The sequence below is a fragment of the Phragmites australis genome, chromosome 13 (assembly GCF_958298935.1).
Source record: "Phragmites australis chromosome 13, lpPhrAust1.1, whole genome shotgun sequence".
Classification (NCBI taxonomy): domain Eukaryota; kingdom Viridiplantae; phylum Streptophyta; class Magnoliopsida; order Poales; family Poaceae; genus Phragmites; species Phragmites australis.
In genome coordinates, this window is record NC_084933.1 from 21083091 (window position 1) to 21094138 (window position 11048).

Sequence of the window (11048 nt, forward strand, 5' to 3'; positions counted from 1 at the left end):
ACCAAACTGAGGGGAGACCCCTCCAACCAATTGTCATGCTAGAAAAGGGTGTGTTTCCTATTTCCAACCTTCACCGTGAGAGAAAGTTGGAACATAGCTTCAGTGGTGTAGTCCGTGCGGAATTGCAACCCTGACCAAATCCTGATGGGGTTTGTACATGCAAGCCAACACCACCTTAAGCGTAAGGCCCGGCCCATGTGGTTTAGATTGAGAAGACCTAACCCATCGAGGTGAGTCGGCCTACACACCCGAGACCATGCCACGAGGCAATATCCGCCTGAGACGACCTTAGTTCATTTCCATAGGAATGTTCGGCGGATCTTATCAATGGCCCACAATACCCAAAGGGTAGCACACAAGCAATGGAGATGTAAATAGGTATGGAAATTAAGGTGACTTTGGTGAGAACTAGATGCCCTCCTTTGTTCATTAGTCCAGCTTTCCAAGTTGGTTGATGATCGACGACCGTGACCAGAGGCTGCAGAGCTATTTTAGACAACTTTGTCATAGACAAAGGTATTCCTAGGAACTTGCATGGGAAGTGCACTATGGGGAAAGACATCATGGAAGTGACTAGCTGTAAATTCTGCATGTCACAACAAAATCGTGTGATCTGACATTTGTCAAAGTTGGTGCATAGGCCTTCGGCGCCTTCGAAGCACCGAAGGATTGAGGTGATAACCTCAAGTTTTAGAGCGGCCGACGATATGAAAATGACCACATCATCTGTATATAGGGCTGCCCGACGTGTGACAACACGAGCCCTAGAGGAACAAATAGGCCTAGCTGCTTTGCTTTGAGGATTAGGAATTGAGGCAATCCATCACTAGAATAAAAAGCATGGGGGATAGGGGGCCGCCCTGACGTAGTCTCTAGGCATGACAGATGCAGCTGCCCTACAACCCATTGAGTAGGATCCTCATACTAGATGTGGAGAGGAGGGTAGAGATCCAAGTTTTCCACTTAAGAGAGAAGCCCAAGGACTATAGGAGATCAAAGAGGAAAGCCCAACATACAGAATCAATGGCCTTTGCAATGTTGACCTTCAGGAGTAACTTTGGTTTTGATCGATAATGGAGAAACTTAGCCGTCCCTTGCACATAGCGAAAATTATCATGAATCATGCAACCACGGATGAAAGCACTTTGGCTCGGCCTAACAAGCTCCTCAACCTCCGAGGAGAGACGGTTTGTAAGAGCCTTAGAGGCAAGCTTGCCAAAACTTTGAATCAGGCTAATCGGGCGGTAGTCAGTCTCTACCTTTGCTTCCTTTTTCTTAGACAAGAGGACCATCAAGGCTTGGTTAAGGTGATGGAAGCTTCTGCTATCTAGCTTATCTAGGGCTTTAAATGTGTTCATAACATTAGGTTTGATAATATCCCACGCAACTTTGTAGAAGCGACTAGTAAAGCCGTCTGGCCCGGGAGCCATGTCTGATGGAAGCGCTTTGATAGTGTTCCAAATTTCATCCTCTGTGAAGGGGTTGTCTAGGCCTGAAAGGTCGACCTCTGGGAGCCCCAGGGCTGCGAAGTCTAGGGAGTGGGAACGGGCTTACAGTGACCTAAGAGGTCATTGAAGAAGTTGAACACCAGTTCAACCTTCCTATGCTCCGCGGCGACCGTCTCCCCCAAATGCACAAAGGAAGGCACATGGTTTTTCCTCCTCTGATGGCAGGCATGGAGGTGGAAAAACTTGGTAGTAGCATTCCCTTCCGAAAGCCCTTAGCAGATGCGACCACTAGCGCTGGATATTCCTCTTTAAGGGCCCTATCACGATTTGCTTGGAGAACTTGATGCATTTGGTGTGATGAGTCCCGACGAGCTAGTTTATATAGTTTCTATTACATGAGTGTAAGTAAGTCCTTAGGACTTAGATATTTTTTTGTTGCAAAATCTAAATATATACATTGTAGCAGTCCTTTCATTACAAAAATCGGATTAAAAAAAGGTCCAACTGAATTAATGGTTTAAAGATCCTCAAGGCTATGGAAAGATTCAAGTCAGCCCTCCAACTCTCACTGTACTGCATGCGGTAATGGCCTAGGCGATGCACACCCTTGGAAACCAACCGATGGATTGATCTGCGACAAGGTGCATGTGCGCCTGCATATTTCTTTAATCTGTGCAGCTAAACCGTGAGGTGTTCCTGGGCGCAATAATCATTTGGGACAGCCTTTTTTCTCCCCCTCTGTCCTCCCACCTCGATGGCGCACAGGCAGTCGCGGGCGTCGCACTGTTGGGGGTCGCCCCCACCACCGGTGGCTGCACGGCCTTTTCCGCCCCTTTCGATGTTCGGTAGCTCACCCTTTGCCCCCGGGCAGCACTGGCTCTTCTCCTCTGGAGACGGAGGCATATACGCAGCAGTCCTTTGGCTTGTCTCTCTCTGCTAGCGTAATTTTAGCTCTAGCTCTATGGGACAAGCTACATGTTGGCGCGAATGTGGTGGGTTGGGGTTGGGCCTGATTTCGTCTGATTGTGGTGTGCACTCACAAGCAACGGCTTTCTAGATTGGACTGGGGCGCAGGTGTAGATGTTCAGTCACGCTTGATTTACCACTGCGCAGATCATGTCGTGGAAGTAGCAAGTTGGCGGCACAGTACTCCTTCCGGTTAAGACATTTTGTTTTAAAATGTCATTAAAAATAACCTTTGATCATTAATTTATACTATAATATATTATCAATTACTATAAAATCAATATCATATTAAAAATACTTTGAAATACAAATATATGAAAACAAAAATTTTATAATAATCATACATATAATTTAACTAATTGTTGATTAAAATTTATAAAATTTATTTTTTAAAACAAAATACGTTTTACATTTTTTAACAGATGGAGTAGTTATCGCGGTTGAGACCAGTATCGCGGTTGAGACCGTGAGAAAACTTGTTTTTTTATCAAGTGGAAGGCCATCGCGATTACCAATTCGTTGAATGCCGCCATGTGCGCGCTCCCTTTGGTGAACCAACCAGCTCGTGGTGGTTACATAGAGACAGACGCTTCCAGGACAGTACGCGAACGGGAAATCGATTAACGGGCAGCATCGTCTGACCTGCCAAACTGTCCCCCCGGGGCTCACATTTCTTGGCCGTACCAAGCACCAATCTTGTCCTCGAAAGCCGCAGGCGGGCACAGGGGAGAGGCAGGGAGAACCGGAGAAGAACAGGGGAGGAGCGGTGAGCAGGCTCGCTGATACCAATGGCGGCTTCTTCTTCCGTGCGCCTGCTGCTGCTCTGCCTCCTCGGCTTCTGCGTCGCGCTGAGCCACCAGCGGTCGTCAGACTCGTGCGGCACGGCGCGCGTCGCGGTCGCCAGCCACGTGCCGTTCGACTCCACATCCTTCCGCTGCGTCGCCGCCTGGAAGCAGGAGGACTTCGTCCTGAGGGTATGCCTGCCGAATTTGCGATCTCTCTTTGGTGTTTGCATCTCTCGTGTCTTCATATCTGGGAGTTCTTGGGTTCGTTCTAGATCCCATTGCCAATGCAATGTATGCCTTCAGAGTAGCTAGCCTGATGTTGTTGGAAGCTTGCGAATTGCCGTTTCTGAGATCGCCAGTCTTGTAGCTGACACGATGAGCTAACGTGATCTGATACAAATTACTACTCGTGTGGCCAGTACAAGAACACCGGGCCGAGCGAATGGAGCTTCATCCTCTCGGCACCGGACAAGGGCTCCTACGTGGCAGTCGGCTTCTCGGGCAAGGGCGCGATGGTCGGGAGCAGCGCCGTCGTCGGGTGGGCGTCCAACGGCAAGGGCACCGTGAAGCAGTACTACCTTGGCGGCAAGAGCCCCGACGAGTGCCCCGCGAACAAGGGCCTCCTCAAGCTGATCAAGAACAAGTCCGTCGTCGTGTCGCACTCCGGCCGGCTCTACCTCGCCTTCCAGCTCAGCACCGACTACCCGCAGCCGCATCTGATCTACGCCGTCGGGCCGGACGGCAACCTGCCGTCCGGCAACTCCCTGCACCTGTCGATGCACCGGAACATGGTCTCCCGCTCCTTCAACTACACCTCTGGTGCGTCAGTGCGTGGCCGTGTTCATTCTTCTTCAGCACAGCACAATCACACATTTGTTTCTTCAAATAAAGCGCAAGATTTCTACAAAGGTCAAATGTGACGGGAGGATTTCGTTTATTTTGCTAAGGAATGGCTTCTAACTCCGGCGGCTCCGGCGACTCGGCGTTCCCGCCGGAGAGGAAGCACGGCCTGCTGGGCATGATGGGGTGGGGCGTGCTGATGCCCATCGGCATGATGACGGCGCGCTACTTCCGGCAGCTGGACCCGTGCTGGTTCTACAGCCACATGGCCATCCAGGTTGCCGGCTTCGCCATCGGCATCGCGGCCATCGTCCTCGGCTTCCGCCTCAACGAGGACGGGCTCAAGAACCTGTACGTGCACAAGGCGCTCGGCATCGCCATCTTGGTCATGGCCACTCTTCAGGTATGGACTCCAAAACAAAGGAACCTTCTCTGAGTTAGACAAGATTAAGTTAGCCCCAATGACATGGGGAAACGTTGGGGGAAAATGCCGATAGTTCGTGTCCACTTTCGGTTCCTTCGTTACCTGCGCGTCGGCGCCATGCCGTCATCTTGGATTGGACTTTTTGAGTGCGCGGTTGCACTTGCACATGCCCCCTGAAGGGTGCCATCAGAATAGAGCCTTCCATGCTCGTTGACAACGGAGACTAGACAATGCGCACCGCAGCGTTGCATGTTCATGAGCTGGCAGAAGCCGGCAGAAGATGGGTTCCGAGAAAGTGGCTGAACTACCTCCCCGCAGCTAAAGATGCTTAAATAGAGCCTGCCTACGGCAGGCACGGTCCGAGTCGAGATAGATCGGATCGGCACGGTACAAGGTCACAGGTCGTACCTAGGTCGAGCGTGCGGCACGGCGTGGCCCGACTGAGTCGGGTTGGTACGGGCACGATCCAGCTCAGATCGGCACGAGCACAGTCCAGCCTAGGCCGGTACGGGCATGGCACGGTCATACACGATTCAGCCTGGCACGTATGGATCTGGCTATTTTCTATTTTCTATATTTTTTTAAATTTTGTAGCTATTTTTATTTATTTTTCTATACATTTATCTTATTTTTACATATTTTTTAATTTTGTAGTTATTTTTTATTTTATATGATCGGCTATGCCGACAACCCGCCCATGTGTCATTGGGTCACCTGTGGCGCTGGGCCGCAATCGTGTGCCATGGGCCAAGGGAGGGCACGCGGGCCAGCCCAGCCTGGCCCGTTAGCCGGGCCGTTCAGGCCACACACACAATTGTTTATTAATTTACTGATTGCCAGATGCTGCTAGCGGAAAGTTGACGAGCACTGAAGTTTGGCCCTGAGGAAACGGCAGATTAATTTCTCTGTCTCGAGGCCATTGCCCACAGCTCAAAACCTCGATGCGGTGTTGCTTCAGATGAACTTTTCGCTGACCATGTTCTTTCTGATGCGCGCTTGGTTCATGTACAGGTGATGGCCATCCTGGCGCGGCCTGACAAGACGTCCAAGGTGAGGCGGTTCTGGAACTGGTACCACCACAACATCGGCCGCGCGGCGATCCTGGTGGCCATCGGCAACATCTTCCTGGGGCTGTCCATCGCGCAGGAGGTCAGCGCCTACATCGTCTCCTACGGCGTCTTCGTCGCCGTGTGGGTGATCGCCGTCGCCGCCTTCGAGATGAAGAGGTGCTACGCGGACGACGACTGATCGATCGACGATCATTCCTCATAGAGCACTGAACCCTGGCAGCGATACTTACAGTCGTTCCGAACAACTGGCCATATATAGGAGGAATTCATGGACGTAAATCAAACGTTCACGACCAGTGACGTGACACACACCATTCTTGTTCCTTAGCTCACAATTGAAGGAATTGGACAGTGTATAAGAGAAGCGTGTTTTGGTTGGTTGATTTGTTTTTGGGTATAGGATGTGAAGCAGGGGCCGGACTGCTGTTTCTAGCTCAGCTGGATGCTCTGATTCATATTTGTACATTGTACGTGTTGTGTGCTGTACCATTTTGGATGATACTTTGTTGTTCACGTTTTAGTTTTACCGTACATTGATCAATGATACTGTTCCCTGATTTCCGGACACAACTGCACAACTGGAACGACCAAGTGGAAGTTACGTGTTCTTCGGGTTGTGCTGACTTCTGCCACTGACCACAGCAGAGCGAGTGAACGACCGAGTTTGATGTGCAACAGGCGGTTCGGCGCCGGCGCGTGGCATCGCGCGTGCTCGGCCGCGCTGTTCCATCTCCTGAGGGAGCGCAGATCGGACGGGAGCCGCGCATGCTCGCGCGCTCCGCGGAACTGCGTCGTGGTCGCGTGCTGCCACCAGACGGACGCGGCGCGCACGTCCCGAACACCGGCCGGCACGGCACGTACCCCCCGCACCCGCCATCGCGCCCGCTTCACTTGACGGGTGCGCGGCCGCGCGAACCGGCCGTGCCCGAGCCCACGCCGGATGCGAAGTTGCGAGCGAGTCGCATCGAATCAACTAATCCTTATCAACGCTCATCACATTCGGACTGAGGTGTCTTGATCCCGCTATGGTGTAAGCCCTTACCACGTGACGTAAATATTACTCCTCCGTTTAGAAACCGTAGGTGTATTTTCTTTTTTTTTAAAATCAATTTTATATATTTTGATTAACATTTAATTAAATTATAAAAATTACTAATGTATAAAAATTATATAATTAGGTTTACAATTCAAAACGATTTTACAATATAGATTTGTAGCTATAAATAATATATTTTATAAGAAAACATTAATTAAAATACAATTTCAAAAATTGTGAAAAAATACGTCTATTATTTCTGAATGGAGTTAGTATAATCTCAAATTTAAGACAGGTAATCCAAGGGGGTGTGCAGTTGAAGCTACAGTTTCAGCCAGACAGCTAGCACAACCAACATGCTAAGGTGGTCCAGAGCATCATGTTTCGAGGTCAAGTGGCCAGTAATGTTTTTGTCAGCACCATTTGCTTTAGCTGGACCGTACAACTGCCACGATTCAGCTTGATCTTGGACAAAGAACACAGGGTTCAGTTCCTCGAACTTAACTATTGCAAGAACCACTGTCAATCTGCTCTTGCACCCATCCACGAACGGCTCAGAATAATGGCCAGTTCCAGATGAAACATTAGGCATGGTACATTATTCAGCCCGGTTCATCTGTTCTACAGCTTACAACTGAATGGGATCTACAGGCTGCAGAAATCTAAGTGCCTTAAACGGTTCGAAATTTACCTACACACTGCGCTAGCCGATGCAAGAATCACTCATTCAGATAGAGAACAACATTATTATTGACGACTGACATGTACCTACGCCAGTTCTCACGGTTCACTCTTGATAGCATGGTTGTCTGAGGCGCCCGCATTTTGTGCATGCGATGTCGAGGCCACTCCTTTCATCTTCAGATCTCCAGGAAATGGAAGCACATCCTGCAGCAGCTGGTGCTGCTGTGCTACACTGAGATGTTGCTGCTGCAAATGCGTTTGCTGTTGCTGTTGCTGGTGCTGGGAGTGGATCTGAAGTTGCTGCAGCTGCTGAGCAGCCAGAAGAGACTGTATATGGGTGCGCTGGTAACTTTGTGGATTGCCTCCATATGAGGACAGACCAAAGTTCCCCATTTTTCCAATGTTAGCATTAACCTGTCCTGTTGCAATCTTCAGCTGCTGAACCTCATCTCTTAGCCTGTCGTTCAGTGCTGCATGTAAACAAGGAATAGTTACCGTACTACAGATGACAAATGAATCCTATGGGATCAGTTTCTTTGGTACTTCCAAAACATAAGTATACATGATCTGAATTCCAAGTAAAGTTTCATACTAAATGTTAAAGTATATTGAATTACTGTTCATACCCTTAAATGGATGTTTATCATGATTTATGCTTTCTTTTATTTTCTAGTATAAGTAAACTCCACCAAAAAAATGAAGGGTAGGAAAGCCCACAGATCCCTGGCTGACCAAAAGAAAAAGTTAGGACAATCCTCCCAGTTGAATTCTCTCACAGTGTGCACATGAGAATAAGTAAAATTTGGAATAGCACCAGGTGATATGCAATTATATAAGCACACATGAACGCGACACTTATTTTCAGAAACCTTTGTTTATTCGCTTCGCATTTGTGATGCAAAAGAAAAGTGAACGAAACCTTACCATCCTGTAGCCTGACCTGCTGTTCCATTGTCTGCACCCGCACCTTCAAATCACTATTCTCACTTGTCAAACCAGTGGTATCTCTCTGTATCATACAGATGATCAATTATACGCGTTGAAATTTGAAGAACAAGTTCTCTTAGAAGGTACAAAATCTGAATATATTAACAGGAGATCGTGCTAGTAGCATGGTGGTAAGTCACCTAGTAGTTGGTGCTACCAACCAGGGCTCGAACCCGGGTTCTCACAAAAAAAAGGCGTATCGCTGTGTGTCGCTTTCAACGTGGTCCTGGGCAGACGTGAAGTCGCTTTCAGAGATGTCCGTGGGTGGCCGGCCTTTGGTGCCTTTTCTCGACCTTTGAATGCGATGCCATGGTGGGTTGTCTTCCCCCATAGGTCGAGTTTTTTTTTTAATATATTAACAGCATCTATATGTAGCCATGTAGGTTACGAGTTATCAAACAGAAAGCAAGCACAAGTTATCATTATTTCCAGAATAAACTTCACAAGTAAAACAATGTTTTTTTTCCTGTAAGATCTAATACCACACTCAAAGCAGTTGGTCTCTATTAGCATGAAGAATAACCAGCAAAAATTACAGCCACATGTAGACACAAAACTTATTATATATGATAAAATTGGCAACTCGTTCAAGGACTGAACAAGTATAGCAGCAAACACCGCAGTTGAAATTGTTAAGTAAATCCTAAAAAAAAAAACATGAAAGCAAATGCATGTATCAAGCTACTCAATATTTAAATCTGTGTTAGACTGTCCATGGGACAGAAGCAACTGAGAGCCATAACAAAATTCCCGACCAAAAGGGACGCATCTAACTCGTCTCTATGAGCAAGAATTTGAGAAAAGATAAAGACAAGCGAAGAACCTGTAACATAGATAACTGAGCTGACAGTGTAGTTGCTTCTGTCTGGAGAGTCTGTACTTTTCTTTCAAGCTCTGCAATGTAGCGCATCTTTCTTTCTTTTGACCTAGCAGCTGACTGCCGGTTTGCCAAGATCCTAAAAGTGCCATGAAAGTAAATACTAAAAGTCATTAATCTAGTTAGCATAATCTCAATAGACATCAAGATTACTGTGGCGAACAATCATACTGTAAAAAAACCTACAGAATTATTCTTATAATTTGAATAGACTGAGTTGCATACAGCACAAAGTTTGTTCCGGATTACTTCTGGTAAAAAAAAAATAGTAAATTACAGTAATAAATTGCTCACTGCCATATATATTAGAATGCACTCGTGTAGTCTCCCCACAAGAAAAGAGAATGGAAAGCTACTGACAATGACATCGAATATTCACATACAAAAATTCCCACTAACTAGCCAACAAACTAAAAGGGCTAATTCATTCCTACGACTGGAAATTGCAGTGATGACTTCTATGGTCATCAAGAGATCATCAACACATGTTGCAGTACATATCACAACCGAAAGGTATGAAGAACACAGAAGAAAGGACAACTATAATTCTCTACCGAACAAGATCTATCATGCTAGTTTTGTCTACATTTGAAGTAGCACAATTTAATGAACGTATTAGTCACCCAATGATGAATCAAGTCGCCTTTCATGAGTGACATCTCATTTCAATGCACGATTCCAGATTCCACAATTTTCTTCCTTTTCACACTCTTATTCCTGTGACTCCTTTTCAAGGCGGCTGAGCTCTATAAATTTAGTAATACGCTCGGCGGCCAAGCAGTCCTTGTCAAACGCTGCGATCAATATCTTATTCCTCAATTCTTACCAACATAAATACTACAAAGGTGACAAAACATAAACCTAGGTCTCGAACAAAGGTGGCTCTCCTCCACAGGTTCTCACCTCTTGGCGCGCTTGGGGTCAACGAGCGCGAGCTCCGCGAGCTTGGCGTCGGAGATGGCCTTCTTGGCGTCAGCGCCCGCCCTCCCCGCCATCCCCGCGGCGGCGGACGCCAGTGACGTGGAGCCGTCCATCGACATGCTGTGCTGGTGCCGCGGCCTTGCGGGCGGTGGCGGTGGGTGCGGGTGCGGTGAAGGCTCCAGTGGCTCGGCGAGCTTGCCTCCGTTCTCGAGGAACATCTCAAACATCCGGCTGCTGCTGCTACCGCTCCCGCCGCCCCCATCCTCCTCGTATTCGTCGTCCTCCTCCTCGTCCTCGTCGTCGCCACCCCTGGCCTTCCCGACGACGCCGAGGTCGGCATCGAAGGTGAGGTCGTCGGGGAGCACGCCCCCGAGGAGGATCTCCGACTGCGCGCGGCGGTGCCCCGCCCCGCGCCGCGGCGGCGAGTCCGGCAGCATCGTGGCGACGTCCCGCGACGCCGCGGCGGCGGCCTCGCCCATGGGTTGGGCCGGGTCCATGGAGATCTGGGGAATGCGAGTGGGGGCAGGGGCAGGGAGGCGGCGGAGGGAGGGGGGAGGGGTAGGGAGACAAGGGGAGCAGGAGCTAGGAGGAGGGGCAGGAGGAAGACATGCTCTCGTTGAGCTTTGACCGAGGCATTGACTCCGCGGAGAAAAAAAGGAAGGGGGTGGGAGGTGTGGGGCGTGAGTGGCCGCCGCCGCTGCGTTGGGCCTCTGATCTGGCCGAGATGCGCGGCGAGTTGGGGCAAGACATGTGTAAATGGGCTTGTCTGGTCAGTCCGGTACGGACCTGGCTGGTATGATTTGGCTAAGTCATGGTCTCACAGACCCGTTATGGTTAACAGGCAGTATCGTGTTAGCCTATGTGTTGAAGGTGTAGGTCGGCGCAGTACGGCTGGTTAGTTATTGTGTCGTGTCGGGCGGGTTTAGACACGGTTACGGCACACAGTGGCACGGTCGGCCCGGCAGCAATAAAAAATTAGAAAAAATCGTTATAAATTTAAAAAAAATTAA

At 48.9% G+C, this 11048-nt stretch overlaps 2 protein-coding genes across 2 annotated transcripts; one reads left to right on the forward strand and one right to left on the reverse strand.

Annotated features, from left to right (window-relative positions):
- Positions 1–2984: 2984 nt before the first annotated feature.
- Positions 2985–6097, forward strand: LOC133887638 (cytochrome b561 and DOMON domain-containing protein At3g07570-like). The gene is made up of 4 exons (XM_062327587.1): positions 2985–3388; positions 3619–4018; positions 4147–4442; positions 5475–6097. Exons 1-4 carry the CDS (start codon positions 3203–3205, stop codon positions 5709–5711), a joined length of 1119 nt encoding a protein of 372 aa, XP_062183571.1. The 5' UTR covers positions 2985–3202; the 3' UTR covers positions 5712–6097.
- An 835-nt stretch (positions 6098–6932) lies between these two features.
- LOC133887726 (transcription factor RF2a-like) lies at positions 6933–10656 on the reverse strand. The gene is made up of 4 exons (XM_062327693.1): positions 10021–10656; positions 9064–9196; positions 8178–8262; positions 6933–7723 (listed from the first exon to the last, which is right to left on the reverse strand). The coding sequence occupies exons 1-4, from the start codon at positions 10533–10535 to the stop codon at positions 7350–7352; spliced, it is 1107 nt and encodes a 368-aa protein (XP_062183677.1). The 5' UTR covers positions 10536–10656; the 3' UTR covers positions 6933–7349.
- Positions 10657–11048: the final 392 nt, after the last annotated feature.